General features: G+C 36.2%; 1 protein-coding gene across 1 annotated transcript in view; it reads right to left on the reverse strand.

Moving 5' to 3' along the window:
• Positions 1–15,507, reverse strand: part of MIA2 (MIA SH3 domain ER export factor 2) — a 95,930-nt gene extending 80,423 nt beyond the window's left edge. The window contains exons 1-4 of the mRNA XM_057721427.1: positions 15,197–15,507; positions 13,279–13,412; positions 11,033–11,119; positions 5,729–6,962 (exon numbers count right to left, since the gene is read on the reverse strand). Coding sequence (XP_057577410.1) covers positions 5,729–6,962; positions 11,033–11,119; positions 13,279–13,412; positions 15,197–15,311 — 1,570 coding nt within the window. The 5' untranslated portion in view covers positions 15,312–15,507. The remainder of the gene's footprint in view (positions 1–5,728; positions 6,963–11,032; positions 11,120–13,278; positions 13,413–15,196) is intronic.
• Positions 15,508–18,543: the final 3,036 nt, after the last annotated feature.

The following is an 18,543-nucleotide window of genomic DNA, read 5'->3' on the forward strand; positions in this document are numbered from 1 at the left end:
CAATTATATCTCAATAAAAGTCCTTTAAAAAAACATAAATTTGTAGCCTGTATTAATTCCTATTGCTGAATAATAAATTACCACACGCTTAGTGGCTTAAACAATACAAATATACTCTCTTAGAGTTCTGAAAATCAGAAATCCTGAAACCAGGGTTTTGGCATGGCATGGCTGTGTTCCTTCTGGAGGCTCTAGAGGAGAATCCATTTCCTTGCCTTTTCTACCTTCTGAAGCCATCTGCATCCCTCGGCTCATGGCTATATATATATATATATCCACATCTGGAGAACTTTCATTTAAAAAGGATTACTCTTCCCCAAAATTAAGAAAAAAATTAATTTGAAACATCATAATTTTCCACATTTGTAATGTATCATATATTTATGTGCATACCATGTCAAATAGCCATCAATTTCAGACAATTCAATTTTCAAGTGTAGTTTAAACTGATCACTTGATTCAATTAACTACTCGAACAGGATTTTTAAAAAAGTCCTCACTAGTCCTAGCCTGAGGTATAGTATTCAAGTAAATTGTGGGATTTATTTCTCAGTTGCTTTTTAAGATAATGTTAGAAAAGTATCAGTGCAGTCCTGAAAAACAATATTAAAGAATAGTCCTAACTGAATTATTCGATGTCTAACTTTGCTCTTTGAGTTATGAGTTTAACACATTTCTTTGATGCTGTCACTTACTTAGCATTGTTTAAAAAATGAAAGTCTCAACTGAGCAAACACATATGTGTAATTTACTAATGCTACCTGTGGATATTAAAGTTAAAAAATAAACAATCATGGGCTTCCTAGGTGGCGCAGTGGTTAAGAATCCACCTGCCAATGCAGGAGACACGGGTTCAATCCCTGCTCCAGGAAGATCCCACATGCCACGGAGCAACTATGCCCATATGCCACAACTATTGAGCCTGCTCTCTAGAGCCCGTGAGCCACAACCATTGAGCCCATGTGCCGCAACTACTGAAGCCCACGCGCCTAAGCCCGTGCTCCACAACAAGAGAAGCCACGGCAATGAGAAGCCCGCGCACCAAAAAGAAGATTAGACCCCACTCGCCACAACTAGAGAAAGCCCGTGAGCAGCAACAAAGACCCAACACAGCCAATAAATAAATAAATAAATAAATTTATTAAAAAAAATGAACAATCAACTCAAGAGTCTGAATACAATAGAACTGTTACAAATATAGGACACAAATAGTGATCTGCAGTGAGGTTTAATGACATTGGGGAAAAAAGTCATATTCAACAATTAATTACACCAAATTTATATGTGCCTAAATTGATTCTTTTAAAATTTTGTTTTACACTGCATTTGAAATATATATATGTGAAGAAAATGGAAATTTCCTAAAGTATTTTTATATTTAATTATACTTTTGAGATATTAATTTCAAATTACTTAAACCTAAGCTTTAAGATTTACATTAGAAGCCAAAACAAAAACAAAAAAACAAAAAGAAGCCAAAACAATCTTGAAAAAGAAGAACAGAGCTGGAGGAATCAAGTTCCATGACTTCAGATTATACTACAAAGCTACAGTCATCAAAATAGTATGGTACTGGTACAAAAACAGACACATGGATCAGTGGAACAGGATAGCAAGCCCAGAAATAGACCCATGCACTTATGGTCAATTAATCTACAACAAAGGAGGTAAGAATACATAATGCAGAAAAGAAGTCTCTTCAATATATGGTGCTGGAAAAACTGCACAGCTACATGTAAAAGAATGAAATTAGAACATTCTCTGATACCATATACAAAAATGAACTCAAAATGGATTAAAGATCTAAATGTAAGACTGGATACTATAAAACTCCTAGAAGAAAAACATAGGCAGAACATTCTTTGACATAAATCGCAGCAATATTTGGGGGGATCTGTCCCCTAGAGTAATGGGGGGATAAAAACCAAAATTAAGCAAATGGGAACTAAACTAAAATGCTTTGCATAGCAAAGAAACCATAAACAAAACAAAGACAGCATACAGAATGGGAGAAAACATCTGCAGATGATGCTACTGACAAGGGATTGATTTCTAAAATATACAAACAGCTCATACAGCTCAATGTCAAAAAAGCAAACAACTCAGTCAAAAAAGGGGCAGAAGATCTAAATAGACATTTCTCTGAAGAAGACATCTGGATGGCTAAGAGGCACAAGAAAAAATGTTCAACGTCACTAATTATTAGAGAAATGCAAATCAAAACTACAGTAAGGTATCACCTCTCAATGGTCAGATGGCCATCATCAAAAAATCTATAAACAATAAATGCTGGAGAGGGTGCCGAGAAAAGGGTTACCTTCCTATACTGTTGGTGGGAATGTAAACTGGTGTAGCCACTATGGAGAACAGTATGGAGGTTCCTTAAAAAATTAAAAATAGAACTACCATATGATCCAACAATCCCATTCCTGGGCATACATTGGGAGAAAACTATAATTCAAAAAGATACATGTACCCCAATGTTTATAGCAGCACTATTTACAATAGCCAAGACATGGAAACAACCTAAATGTCCATTGACAGATGAACAGATAAAGAAGATAGTATACAATGGACTATTTCTCAGCCATAAGAAAAAGAATGAAATAATGCCATTTGCAGCAACATGGATGGACCTAGAGATTATCATATTAAATGAAGTAAGTCAGACAAATATCATATGATATCACTTATATGTGGAATCTATAAAATGATACAAATGAACTTATTTACAAAACAGAAATGGACTCACAGACATAGAAAACAAATTTATTACCAAAGGGGAAAGAGAGGGGAGGGATAAATTAGTAATTTGGGATTAACAGTTACACACTATTGTATATAAAATGGATAAACAAGATCCCAAAGAATAGCACAGGGAACTATATTCAATATCTTATAATAACCTATAATGGAAGAGAATCTGAAGAAGAATATACATATTCTTACATATATTCTTATATGTATATATATTCAGTTATGTATATATAGCTGAATCACTTTGCTGTACACCTGAAACATTGTAAATCAACAATACTTCAATTTTTAAAAAATTTACATTAGATACAGATATGATTTTCTTACAATTGTTAATAAATTAATAAATAGAATTTTAATTCAAATAAAATAATGAATAATTTTCATATTTAACTGTACTTGGGAAATTCATTATTTAAATAAGCTCAATTGGAGTCCTTTTGTAAAATAGCTATCAATGTTGTAATTAAATATTGTTCCCTAATTTATCTATTTTGTAAATTCTTATATCAGCACTTTAGCTTTTTGTAAATGTGGTTATCTCAAGGCTCTGCTTTTCACAAGCACTTATTCAAGATCAGTGATTCATGTTTCTTATGCATTCTTTTTAAATAAGTCAAGTTTTCATTTGTTATTCCCTAAAAGAGTTGTGAAGGACTTCCTAGGTGGCACAGTGGGTAAGAATCCGCCTGCCAAAGCAGGGGACGCGGGTTCAATCCCTGCGCCAGGAAGATACCACATGCCGCGGAGCAACCAAGCCCGTGTGCCACAACTATTGAGCCTGCGCTCTAGAGCCCGTGAGCTGCAACTACTGAGCCCATGTGCCACAACTACTGAAGCCCACGCGCCTGGAGCTCATGATCTGCACCAGAAGAGGCCACCGCAGTGAGAAGCCTGCGCACCACAAGGAAGAGTAGCCCCCGCTCGCCACACCTAGAGAAAAGCCATGTACAGCAACGAAGACCCAACACAGCCAATAAAATAAATAAATAATAAATAAATTTTTTAAAAAAAGAGTTGTTGAAATTATCTGAAAATATTGGTTATTTCAGCTATTTCTCCAATATCCAGAAAATAGAGTCTTTGGCTTTATCTGAATCCCTCTTTCAGTACTCTTTTTTTTAAAACAAACTTTGTGTGACCCCAGCTTGTTTTTCATTTAATTAACAGTGAAATGTTTTGAAATATTTATATAGTAAGACATCTTTTTTCTGAAACTTAAAGGAATTTCCTAACATTTTTACAAAAGTCCCTCAAAACTAGTTATAATTGCATAAATGCCCTGTTGACTATCTACCACATTATTCATATTTAGAAATTCTCTGAGCATCATTATATGAAATGGTAAATTCTACTAAAATGATATTCAGAATGCCCTGAAGTTTCTATAAATAAGCTCTAAAATATTTTTATGTATCTATATTTTGAATCTTCTGTATTTCTGGGTCTGATATTGTTTTGTTTTAGTCTCTCTTCTTCTTTCCATTACTCTTATCTGCTTTTTCACAAATATTCCCTTAGGATCTAACCAAGCTTAGAACAAAACAATTCCCTCTAGCCTTTGAAAATCTAGATTGCAAATGTTTTCAGTCATGAAAATCATCACACCTACATCTTTCTTACTGAGAAAAGGGTTATATATAAAGTCTATATTCTGGTTAAGGATGTAGATCAAGTAAAGAACTCACATTTTGTAGACTATTAAGAAATAACATACAGTTCTGGAAATTCAAGAAAATCAACTAGCTCCAATGAAATGTGTTTCCTTCTAAGTCTGCAACATTGTTGATCTCTTCTTGTGAAAGCTTTTCTGTCATTCTAGGGTTTGATTGTTTCTGCCAATATTTGTTGAATTTCTAATCTGTCCATCATAAAGATATCAGAACGGAGATGTGGGAAAGTCATGTTATATAACTCTTTATTTAAAATATAATCCACATGTTTTTAATCATAGGAGTTGCTAGATAACTGGGCATCTAGATCTAGAAGTATCCTCTGATACTCTGCTCTCTTCTATTGCCCTCTGTTGAGCTCCCAGAATTGAAAGACTTGAGGGAGAAAGTTGAAAACTTTGTACATTGTTTTTGTTTGAGTTTCCTTATTATCTTGTACACTTAAAGAAAACCCTTGTTATCATAGATCTTCTTGGGGGCGGGGGGAGTGGAGAGCTTTGGACGTAGAATAAAATATCATTTAGGAATCAAGACTATTTTAAATTATTGAAGTCTTCCTTATCTTAGATCTCTAAGAACACCATTCTGACATAGCTATAACGGGAAGGTGTAAATGAGCTAAAAAGTGAGTACAAATAAGCAAAAATTCTCACCTAACAGAACAGAAAGTCAATGGACATTATCTAAAATAGGTTAATCAAAGAAGAACAATATAAATATTTTATTTAGAAAATAGAGATAAATACTAAAAGAAATTTCTTAAAAAAAATAAAAGAATTGGGGGGGGAATGAATTGGGAGATTGGGATACCAAATTGTACACTCTAAATATATGCAGTTTATTGTAAAAAATAAAAAAATAAAGTTAAAAAAATAAAATAAAATAAAATAAAATAAAATAAAATAAAATAAATTAGTGTCCCTGGGGCAGAGGTGGAAGCAGAGGGAACAGAAACTGCTTTTGTTAAAAAACAAACACAAAAACAACAACCTTTGCACTATATTTTTTAACCTGTTTACATATAATATTTTGATTAAAATTTACTGTAAAATACCTTGAGATCTCCTTGAAACATCCATATATATTCAATCATTCTTTGTCACTTGGGATTTTATTTTATGATATTAAGACCTAGTAAGTACCAGAGTAAACCAGAAATTGATAAAAGGGTGGTTGACAAGATTGTTGCTGATTGTTGAGTATTTTGAGAAATATGGATTCCTGGATTTTTCATATGATTTGTACTTTTAAAAATAGATTATGCTTAAAAAAGAAATCATAAATATTTTTATACTAACCTGGTTGACTGTGTCCGCTTTTCAACATCATATCTTCCATATTATCTGTGGGGTAATTTTCAACTGAAAATTCTTCTGTTTTATCATTTTCACCTACATTATTTTCATCCAGTGCCTGTTTGGGATATGGCAATTCTGTTTCCTTTGGAATGTTCTGGAAGCTCCAGGGGTTGTCAACATTATACAAGAACTTTTTAAAATATGGTAAAGTATCAGAATCATCTGTTTTCTCTAAGACTATTTTCTTCCCTATTTGACTTTCAGTTTCCATATTTTTTATTATTTTTATTTCTTGTTCCTTATCAGGGTCAAATTCACTTGTTGGAGGATGTCCATGTTTATCTCCCCCAGCTCCCTCTTCATTTCTTTCATCATCTGATATAACTTTGTCTTCATTAGCATATGCAAAGCCTAACATAGCAAAACCAAAATCAAACCAACTTGGCTTGAGAATTGAGCTATCATTAGTGATTGTGTCTTCTTTTTCTGTTAATATTTCTGTATATGGAACGGTGGGTTCTTCCTCAGAGGATGTGGAACTAGGAACATCTTGTAATGGTGGCTTGCTTTCTTTGGACAATAATTCAAGCCCTGTATCCTCACCTCCAAAACCAAAATAACTTGTAAATCCACCACCAAACCAACCGGTGTCTTGAGGACTGAAACTGTGCTCTGACTCAGGCACTAGTTCAGACTGCTTCTCTGGCACTGGATCAAATTCTGATTCAAGTTCTTGCTTATGTTCTGTTTGGGGCTCACCATTGTCTAACTCCTCTGAGTCATTCTCATCTTCCACTGCTATTTTTCTACTTCGAAATGAGCTTTCTTCTAGAGGTTCAGTAACTGATTCAAAAGTCTTTTCTTCAGCTTGGGGCTTTCCAAATCCAAACCACCCTTTCACTTCAGGCACAGCTGAGGATGGTGGGACATGATCCCCTTCTGGAATAGGATACTGTTCCCCACTTCCAGCTTCTACTGCTTGCCAGTCATTAGATTCACTAGGGCTTCTGATATCTTCAGGAGCCTCTGATGCTGGAAATTGGTCTTTGAACAAAGCACTTTCAGAAGCTGAATAAAGGTCAGATTCTATCTGAAAATCACTTTCATATATATTATACTTGGGGTCATTATCGTCTTCATATGGATATACATTTTCACCATTATCACTGTTTAACTCACTATCTTCATCCTCAAATGTGTAGCTTACTCCAAGAAGACAGAGAAAGTCAGATTCCTGAAAAAAAGAAATTATGATTGACATTGATACAAAAACTCCTTGTTTCTCCAAAATCATTTAAAATGGATGAGTATGATTTTCCCAAGGCCACACAACTAGCTCAACAGCAGAGCAAAAACTAAAATCATGTCTCCTTCCTGACCAGTCCAAGCCAACAAAGTGATCCAGAATCAAAGCTTGAGTATCAGGGTCAGGCCTTATTGCTATCTTCAACAACACATGCTGGGACTTCCCTGGTGGTACAGTAGTTAACACTCCATGATCCCGATGCTGGGGGGCTGGGTTTGATCCCTGGTCAGGGAATTAGATCCCACCTGCGTGCTGCAAGTAAGGAGCCCACCGACCACAACTAAGGCCCAGCGCAACCAAATAAATAAATAAAATATGTAGTATTAAAAACAAACAAACAACAGGTTCTGTTTGATCACTTTTCAAGAAAGATCAACCTCAAGAATGGATGGGAAATGTGGTTTATTATATCTACCTATAAGCTGATTTTCCAAGTGACTCATGAAACTGTTTCCAGCAGATGAGAAACAAAGGAGACTTCTGTCTAGGTTTCACAGCTATTTGTCTTAAGAATTTATTCTAGCTTCCTAACAATTTCATAATACTTATTGCTGAAAACATTTTGACTGCAAATTTAGGGATTAAGAGGCAATGTCGCATGAGTGCTCTGATCTAAAGATGCACAGTTGGACTGAAAATAGAGTTGTACTTATGTTGACTATTATTCCTACATGGAGCAACTGTCATATGAATACTGAGAAATCATCTTTTTCTTATGTAAAATACAGGTAATGCTCAACGAGTTAGCTGGATAAAATGTAATTACCTTTCTCTTTTCAGTTGTAAACTGAGCTTAACAGGGTAATAATGAAATGAATGATAAAAACATCAAACATTCACCAAAAAATAAAATAAAATAAAATAAAACCATATCTCATAAACTCAAACACTTGTATCATAACTGACATCTCAGGATTAAGAAAATAAACCTAAATGAAAATCCTCTTGGGAGTTCCCTGGAAGTCCAGTGGTTAGGACTCCACACTTTCCACTGCAGGGGGCACAGTTTGGTCCCTGTAGGGGAACTAAGATCCTGCAGGCCATGTGACACAGTTAAAAAAAAGAAAAAAAAAGAAAAGAAAATCCTTCTTGCATTAGGATTTATTTGTTATCAAATAGTTGAAGAACTTGAGAAACAGAAACAATCAAGCCTTTGAGTATATTCCACAAATAAACTCTAATGAAAAGGCGTTCATGGCCACAAAATCTTGCTCCTGGTAAGGGTACACTGAATGGACACATGCAGCTGTGCACTGATTTCAGGAAGGGGAATTTACAGCACATGGTCACAGCTTAGACAAAGCAGAGACTCTGAAGCACAAAGTCCTGGTTAGAAGCTGCACTAAAACACGTAGACTTCTTTTATTGAGATACTGCATGTAGAAGATGGAGGCAGGGACCCCCTTGCTTATCTCACGGAACAACCAAATCATCAAGAAAAAAAATGGTAAAGCTATTTTTTTCTTATCTGAAGGTATGAAACACTGATATGCACTGCTCTTTGGATATCACCATTATGAAATAAGAATAAAGCTCAGAATTTTATAAAAATAAACTTCAGAATTGCGATTTTATCGTATGGTTTTGGCACTGCAACATAATAGGGTAAATAACAGACGTTGGAGCCAAACACTCTGGGTTCAAACCCCAATCCTGCCATTTACTAGCTCTGCCACCTCAGGTGAATTAGATGAACTTTCTATGCCTCAGTCTCCTCATCTGTAAAATGAGAAAAATAACAGTACCTACCATATAGAGGTGCTGTGAAGATTAAATGAATCAAGTACTTAAAATAGCAACTGTCTCTAGTAAATACTAGCCTAACCTAGCCCAAGGTTACACTACGCCAGACGAGCCAGTCATGCAAGGATAAAAAGGCCCAACCCCTTGCCTCTATTCAGGACAACTCTGAAAAGCCATTCCAGCTTCAAAGTTCCTTATGGAATCACCTGAAACCTTGTTGCAACTGCATCACAATTCAACTTCTCTGTCTGCCCAATCCTGCTTTTTCTGGTGTTCTCTCACAGGTGCTATTCCCAAGAGTACTCCCCAGTAAACTTCTTGGATGCAAAGGTGCATCTCAGAGTCTATTTCCCAGGGAAACTGACCAAGAATTTGGGCCTTCTATATGCCTACTATGTGCTCTGCACTGTAGCAGGTGCTAAACTTCTACAGCAAACAATAGAAAAAAGTAATTATAAATTGTGATAAGTGCTATGCAGGAAATAAACAGGAAGCTGTGATTAAGAAGCAGTAGTTCCTTTAGGATCATCATGGAAGAGCTCTCTGAGGCACTGATGTTCAATCTGTGACCTAAAAGATAAGAAGGAACTAACCAGGTGAAGAGCTTAGGAGAAGCAGTCCAAACAGAGGGAACAGTCTGTTTGGGTTTCTGGGTTGGGAAAGAGCTTGGCATGTTCTAAGAACTGTCAACAGGCCAGTGTGGTGAGGAGCATCGTGAGGGCGGGGAGAGTGGCACAAGAAAGGGTCAGCAGTGGGGCAGGAGCAGATCTTGTAGAGTCAGGGTAAGGAGGCAGGGCTTGATTCCAGATTCAATGCAAAGCCATTAAAAGGCTTTAAACCAAGCAAATGACATAATCTGACTTTTTTGTTTTTGTATCTGTAAGAGCCATTGCTGTTTGGAGAATGAATTGGAGGAGGGCAAAAGTAGAGGCAAGGAGACCAGTTAGAAGCCTACTGCAGAGTTCTACTCAAGAGAGAATGACGCCTAGAGACTTCCCTCATGGTCCAGTGACTAAGATTCTGTGCTCCCAATGCAGGGCGCCTGGGTTCAATACCTGGTCAGGGAACTAGATCCCACATGCTGCAACTAAGAGTTCACATGCCGCAACTAAAGATTCCGAATCTCACAATAAAGATCCAGCGTGCCACAACGAAGGACTGGCACACCCAAATGAATAAATATTTTCTTTTTAAAAAGAGAGATAATGATGCCTTGAATCAGTGCTATGGGGAGGGTAAAAATGAAGAGAAGGCAGATGTATTTTGGAGACAGAACTGACAGGACCAGCAGTTATACAGTGAATAGACAGTTAATCCCAGAATTTGTTCTAGGAAAGAGCCAGATAATAGTTTACTTACCTAGGCAGACTGACTTCACACTGACCTCATTTAAGATAAACAGGCTTAACCTGGAATCTCAATTAAATGGGCTAATCAAATTCACTTATTGAAGAGTCACCTTCTGATTCCCATTCCCATTATCAAGCCCAGCATTATCAAGCTCGTTTAAAACTCCAACATCAAAAGAGGTTTTCAGATATGAGACTTAGAAAGTGTGATGGGAAATAAAGTCTGTCCCAGTAGGACAATAACATTAGTAATAATATCGAACACTTACATAGCACTTACTAAGCGCTGTTCCATGTATGTTACCTATGCTCATTTTTTCCTCAATGAACTGTTGCGGTAGCCCTGTACTGTAATCATCATCCTCATTGTACAGGTGAGAAAAAAGGCACACAAGGCCACATGGCAGCTAAGAGGCTGAGCAAGGCTTTGAGCACAGTCCACCTCCAGAATCCATGCTCTTAATCACTACACTCTACTGCCTGTTAATTTTTCAGTAAGTAAAATCTTTGTCATCAAACCTCACCTTTCCTGATTTTATTCACATACTCAAACTATTCCTAGAGTGATTCTCAGACCATTTTATGTATCCACTATGTAAGATGTATAACCAATGGGCACTTATACCACAGGAAACTGTTTTAGCCAAGAAATTTTAAATGCCACTAATAGCCAATAAAGCAACTATGCTCCAATATCAATTAATAAAAAATAAATAAAATAAAATAATACATTCATTAGAAAAGAAGAAGAAAAAAAAAGAAGGGAAAATAAACTACTGGTAATTGGAAAAGAGAATCCTTGGGTGTTTACAACAATTATTTCTTTTGTTAGAGAAAATAAAATATAAATTTACTTAAATAAATAAATAAATAAGTTCAATTAATAACTGAAATGAGTTTACTCACTTGTGTTGATATTTGAACTTCCTCAGATATGAATACATCTTCAACCTGGACTGCATCTCTGGGAAAATATCCAAAGTCCTTTCCTTTCTATCAAAATGAAGGATAAAGATTAGCAAGCAAGAGTGATCAAAGCAATAATAGCTACTGAGCCTAATTTTGTTCCATGTCCTTGGCTTTCATCTATTTCAGATACAAACATTAATTGGCTTTCATTTACCACCTAAAAGAAAGTCAGTGAAATCATATTCCTTTTGCTACTCAACAGAATCACGTTGCGTGAACAAAAGGCCAAGCTATAAAATGCCACTTTTTCAGATTTCAGAGGGAAAACCACTCATTTTCTTCCTTTTTCTGTTCTTAATGACCTTTCTTGCCCAGACGGACCACAGATTTACACTAGGAAACCTGGAATATCAAAAAGCAAGAGAATGGTGACAGTAACCAAGCAAGATGGAGCTGTGACATATTCAGCATTTTCAGGATGTCAAAATCAGGCAAGATGTTTAAGCTCTGAAGGGCCAAGATGGATCCATCAAGACAGTAGAGATCTATGAGTCCTCCAGAGGGGATCTGGTTCCATTCAGCTTTTCTGAGGGTACCTTGGTAATAGAGATCCTCTCAATTCTAAGTGCATGCAGGATGTCCCCCAAGAGTGGGGGGACACAACCACCCTCAGCCCAGTCCCTATCCCTGTCAAAGTTTAAAGAACATATCCTTTTGGCCCTTTGATTTAGCACCATTATACCTCAATTGTGATTCTTCCAGCTCTCCCGCTGCTGCAACTATTTGGAAACTGACAGAGTGAACTCCATAGTGTGGCTTCTTTTTTTTTTTTTTTTTGCCTCACCAAGGGGCTTGCAAGATCTTCGTTGCCTGCCCAGGGATTGAACTCGGTCGGGCCCTCTGGCAAGGAAAGCCCAGAGTCCTAACCAAGTGGCTTCTTAAACAGTTATCTGCTTGGACTAGACACCTAAGGCACAAAACTAAGTACGCATGAAACTTCACCCTGGCTCCACACATTACATGCTGCTTTTGTGCGGAATTATCATTTTCACACGTAGTAAACAAGAAAGAATGTTTTCTTTTCCTCTTATGATACCTACTGTGTCATTTTTCTTATAGTTGCATTGGATACCTCCCATGCATTCAAGACAGAGAAATAGCATGTTTAAGGCACCATAGGCAGTAAGAAGCCTTGGGATCTGCAAAGTCCAGGTAAGCAATTCTGGCCAACAGCAGTCTGAGGTTCAGTCATATAGCCCCTGATGCTAAAAAGCAGGACAGACTCAAATAGAATCTGCTCCTTCAAATAAAGATCACAGAGGCTACACAAGGAAGAGATCTTATGCATACACAGTATGGAAATGACGTATGTAGCAGGTTGATCATGCTTGCTCAGCTTGGGAGTAAAATCATATGCCATGCTATCTTTTCATTCTAAAGCATGATATAATCTAAGATACAAACCTATATTCAATGGAAAATATTAATCATTAATTTTCTATGTTATGTATTCAGAGAGATGATTCAGGTGTCTAGAAATTTCAGTTTAATAGGACTTTGGGCCAAATAGAAGTCTCTCTCAGTTATTCTTTTTTCCCATGAAAAACTCATATACCTCGCTTCCCTAGGTTACTAATCTTTCTGAGGATCTCTTCAATAGCGACTCTGTCCCTCAGACATGTCTTTCTTTCTTTTTCTTTTCTTTTTTTTTTTTTTTTTTTTTTGGCCACGCGGGATCTTAGTTCCCCAACCAGGGAATGAAACTGCTCCCTTGGCAATGAAATTGCGGAGTCCTAACCACTGGACCATCAGGGAATTCCCAAGACATGTCCTTTAATCTAATTAATTAAAACTTCCCAGTCTCTCTTAACCTTGGCCATTGGTAGCACCAAGGGATGGCTTGGATTACTTAGTCACACCATATCTCCATCAGCACCTCTAAAGTCTCTCCAAATAAATATAAAATCTAAGTTCAAAAACTATGCATGCTATGTAAAAATAATTTCAAGGCACTCTTAAGTCTTCATCCCAACCAGACTGGCTTCCCCAAAGCCACTTTTATAGAAATTCTGCAGCCAACACTGAACATGACCATTTTTGTTTGTTTGTTTACATATGTTGTGTTTTTAATATACATATAAAGTACTTTGAAATTCTTAAAGTTCCTTTAGAGATGAACACCAGGCATCCTTGTGCAAGCTGGTCATTTATTCTGTATTCAATTTATAAGATTAGATACTTACACTTCCTGCCCACAAATCTTCCCTTTCTCCTGCGAGTTTAACATAAACAGATATCTCTTCTCCTTTAGTGAAGTTCAGGTATCGACAGTCAGGTCCTCTGTAATCTGTTATGGCTAAGACTCTGCTTATTAAGGCTATGTAAACATGCAGAGAAAAACACACAGTAGAAAAGGGAAGGAAAGATAATTAGTTTTCTTCCTGGCACCTACTATATTCCAGGCATCACGATAAGCTCTCTCATACCTTTTATTATTGTTATTATTAAATCCTCAGAACAGACCTATGAGGTAAATAATCTCATCTCAGACTAACAAATGAGCCTTTAATGAAGTCTCAAAGAGTTGGTCACACACCAGGTAAACGGTGAGGCCAGATTTGAAATGACGTTCCTTTCACTGCAACATCTGCCTTCCGTATCTTGAGATTTTCTTTCTGTTTTTTCCTAAGCCTCTGTAGAAACCCATTAGTCTCTCTTCATGGACAATTCATATCCCACTTCCCCTATGAGACAGCCGTAATTGGTCCAGCATACTCTGCCCCCTCTCTGAATTTCAATATCACCTATTATCCTTATGTTGTATCACTATTTACTGTTTCATATTGACCTGTCTTGTCATCATTCACTAGAATGAAAATCCCTGGAGGACCAGAAACTTATCTTACATTTCATTTTATCCCTCCTAGATACACATCCCTCATCCCCCAGACCCAGCACATAATACGCCCTTAATAACTGTGAAAGACCATAACCATATATGCTAGATTTAGCCCTTCAACACATAAAGTTACCATAGTAACTATTATAATCATACTGACATATGTAAAACATTTTGTCGTGCAATTAAAGTTAAAATAACTTTTATCAAAATTACTATAAATTTGAATGTTCTCTTTCTTAGCCTTAGGAAACTAAAATGAGGTTGTGCCTAGCCCTAAGGAAATTAAAATGAGGTTATAAAGAAGGAAAAAAAAATTGTTATGATAATTATAGGTTTACATCATCTAGTAAACCTCTATATATTAAATTACATATCCAAATGGTTAAGGAAAATGTTTACCTGTAAAAAATTTACTTTTAAATCATTTATGTTCATACTAATAATATTTTGCATTTTTAATTTACATGTTGCAAATTAGAAATAATTCTCACATACTGGAGGGATATAACAATTTTAAGCAATTCTAATATATTGGGATGCTATTCATTTTGTACCATAATGCCAATTTCAGAAAATAAGTTCTTAAGCAATAAAATGAAAATTAATTTCTCTTTGTAGAAGGAAGTTTAATATTCAAAGCTATAAATTAAATTATGTACTCCTAACACTGATTTCAATATTTTTGCATAAGTGAACACAGAAATGATTAATATTTGATAAAATTTAGACAATAAATCATGACAGTTTGAAATAAAAACAGTCAGAAAACTTATGAGAGGAAAACATATTGATGTCAATTTCAGAATCATTTCAAATAAAATTAATAAACAAGTAAAAAAAAAGAAAGCATGAGAGTCAGAAACTTCTGATTGTGAAACAGAAACTAAAAAATGTAAGGGCTTCATAAAAATAACTATCAAATGGCTTGATATCTTTTTTAATACAAATCAATTACATTTACCTTAAAAAATTGTAAAAGTGCTACTTAGTTTTTGAGATCTGGATTAATATCCTGAAAATGTCTTATATCTTTATCCATCAGGCTGATTTTTGCCCCTTTGTATATTTACATTAAAAATGATCACAAAATGCTTTGCTTCCAGCATTTCCTTTTTTACAGTGTACTGTGCCTTATAATGACAAACATTTCCCAATGACGTTAATGCTCATTTTTATCATGCATGTCCACAATAACACTTTATATCATTTCAGAGCCTCATTTCAAAAGGAAAAGAAGGAAAAAAAGAAAAGCAACTTACTTTCACATTCCAAGTCACCACATTTTTTTAGGTCTGCCAGCAGTTTTGTGCCCTCCAGACACTTTGTCAGAGAAATGACCAAAAGGAAGATTCTGTGAACTCCAAGATCCGCCATGCTAAAACAAGCAGGAAGGCCAAACAAGGTTTAAACTGATCGTTTAGGCGCTAGATATGCCAGCCAAAAACAGGAGATAACCCACACTCTTTACTAAATATAAAAGGAAAAGGTTTGGGGTTTTTAAATCCCTTGATAACTACATTTTTCTATCAGTGTTTAGGCTTGAGGGACAAACACTCTCTGTCCTCAATCTGCAGTATCTGCAGTGTCAGGTATCCAGATTATACATAAGAGTTTAATAATTAACGGATTTTTAGTTGGAGTCATGTCTTGTAAAGCCAGCCCACGTAAAACTCTCTTGCTTAAAGGCACCTTGCGTTCCACAAAACAATTCTTAACAGGCCTCCACAAAATGGTAGTTCATCTCCTTCTGTTAAAGACTTCAGGTAGATTAGTCAATAAGTACGTAGTATTTGCTGCGTGAAAATACCAGTGTCGGTGGAGATATAGTTATATGCAGAAGAAGTAATAATTTATGTTAAAAGCATGGTTTGGGACTATCATGATGAAAGTTATTTGAAAAAATATTTCACTTTCATATTTTAACAACCTTCAGTGTTACCATGAAGTTTAAACTTATATTTAGTTAAGATAGTTAAAATGTATTAAGTACTTATTATGTTCCAGGTACTGTCTTAAACAATCATGTGATCTGATTTTACTCTCACATCAATTCTCTGTGGTAGGTAATATTATCATCCCCATTTTTGCATTATAAGGAAACTGAGGCACATAGAGATGGGTTAAATCACTTGCCCGATGTCACATAATGAGTGGAGAAGAAATTTAAACCTAGGCTCTGTGACTCCTCCTACCCACAACCACTATGCTTTACCACCAAGAATCAAGCCATCTGCCACAGAAAGATGTCTACTCCATGTGCAACAATACCATTCCAGAAACAGAAGGTACAATACCTTTTTATGTATTTAAAATCATATGCATATTTCTGTATGTAGACAGAGAATGAGAGAGGTGTCTGAAATAACCCTCCCCCATATGGTGGGAATATATCGTGTCAGTTCCAGTTATATTCACTTTCTTCTTCGTATTTTTCTCTACTGTTTGACTTTCTTTTTAAAAATCAGTGAGCATATATCATTTTAAAATAACAATAAGGCTTTGAAAATCAAATTATTTGCATGATATCATCACTTAAAAGGGATCAAATCCCTATGCTGGGAACTTTTGTGTGAAACACTAGATTGCAGCAGATTTTTGGAAACCAGGGTTGTCCTACTTCAATCTTGGGGAAATATTTTTCTAAGCCCTTTCTTGCTGTACCTTTTCCCAGTGTCTGGGCATGCCAGGGTACACATGCTTTGCAGAGTGCAGCACTTGTATGACACTACACTCCCCTCTAGTGCCTGAGCAAGCTTAAGTGAAAGACTGTTGGCTTTCAAAGCCCTAAAAAAAACCAAAGACGTGTGTTTTCTGTTTGTTTTCCAGAACCAGTAATTAGTAGGAAGCCTGCTCTCTGAGATCAAAGATTTTTACATCCTCAGAAAGAATATGATAGAGCATGGGCTTGAGGATCCTTTGGTTTACAATCAGAGCACTGCACAGCTGTACACATGCATACTCAAAAAGGCGTAGGTTCGAGCTTCCCTGGTGGTTAAGAATCCACCTGCCAGTGAAGGGGACATGAGTTTGATCACTGGTCCAGGAAGATCCCTCATGCCGAGGAGCAACTAAGCCCATGTGCCACAACTACTGAGCCTGCACTCTAGAGCCTGAGAACCACAACTATTGAGCCCACGTGCCACAACTACTAAAGACCGCGTGCCTAGAGCCTGTGCTCTGCAACAAGAGAAGCCACCGCAGTGAGAAGCCTGTGCACCACAACGAAGAGTAGCCCCCGCTTGCTGCAACTAGATAAAGCCTGCATGCAACAACGAAGACCCAAGGCAGACAATTAATTAGTTTGTTTATTTATTTATTTTTAAAAGTATAGGTTCGTTTCTTGAATACTTTCGCAAATCTATAAACTGTTGTCAAAGACATCAAAGAACAATTAGCTCTTCAGCTTCAATTTTTGGCACAAAATTAGTTACATAATCTAATATCAAATCAAGAATATTTAATCATTAATGTACTTCATCCTTTTTTGTATTCAATATTAAAAATATTATGGCTAAATTCTGAACTAGTTAATTTAATTGTGTTCTAAGTTAAGAGAGAAGAACCCAGATAAATTTAAATTTGCCTGTCTATTTGAGTCCACAAAAACAAGAGAAAAATCCTTGCCTAAGATACCAGCTTGGAGAGATTTGCTCCTACTAGAAATGCTCCCACTTTCTTGTTATTTAATGCACTCAAATGGTCTCATTTTATGTTCAGATCATTATTTAAATACATTCTAACAAGATATCTGAAAATGTGGTAGCACAATGTCAACTGTCTCTAACAGATCCAGATAAGAAGTGGTACATGAAAGAGATAAAAACATTTAAGTTAAAGAAATCAAAGTATCAGGAATTCCCAGGTGGTCCAGCGGTTAGAACTCTGCACTTCCATTGCAAGGAGCACAGGTTTGATCCCTGGTCAGGGAACTAAGATCCTGCAAGCTGCTGTGGTGTGGCCAAAAAAAACAAGGTATCAATTTTCACTATAAACACAGTCACATTAACTTAGTCAGACATTATATAATGGCTGATGCATTTTGCAACTCAAGTGTTGTGTCAATATTAGAATATACTACTACTGCTGAGGAAGATTTCATGGTAAGAATACTGATTTGGAAGGCCTATAGCTTTCTTCAAAAACCACACAGGAGATAAAGAGTACCTACTGCACAGAGCTAAAGAATTAATCATCAAAGCCACACATGTTCAGTATCTTAGAGGTAATATCACAAAGCAACCCTTTCCATAAGAATATACAGACATAAGCATGAATGCTGCACTTCTACTGCTTGGTGGTTATTTCTGATACTATATAGCACTATTTTTTCTCTTAGTATCTCAGATTTCCTAAAGTGGGAACATGTTTCTTCAACCAGCTGCCTGTTACTTTGGCAAGTTATAAGACTGAGAAACCTGATTACAGTGGTCCCATCTTATCCACGGTTTCACTTTCCATGGTTTCTGTTACCCAAGGTCTGAAAATATTAAATTGAAAATTCTGGAAAAAAAGGAGTCACAAGGTTTAAGTTGTGCACCGTTCTGAGTAGTGTGATGAAATCTTGTGCTGTCCTGCTCATTCCTGCTTGGTCATGAATTATCCCTTT

Source organism: Hippopotamus amphibius, chromosome 2 (assembly GCF_030028045.1).
Source record: "Hippopotamus amphibius kiboko isolate mHipAmp2 chromosome 2, mHipAmp2.hap2, whole genome shotgun sequence".
Taxonomy (NCBI): Eukaryota; Metazoa; Chordata; class Mammalia; order Artiodactyla; family Hippopotamidae; genus Hippopotamus; species Hippopotamus amphibius.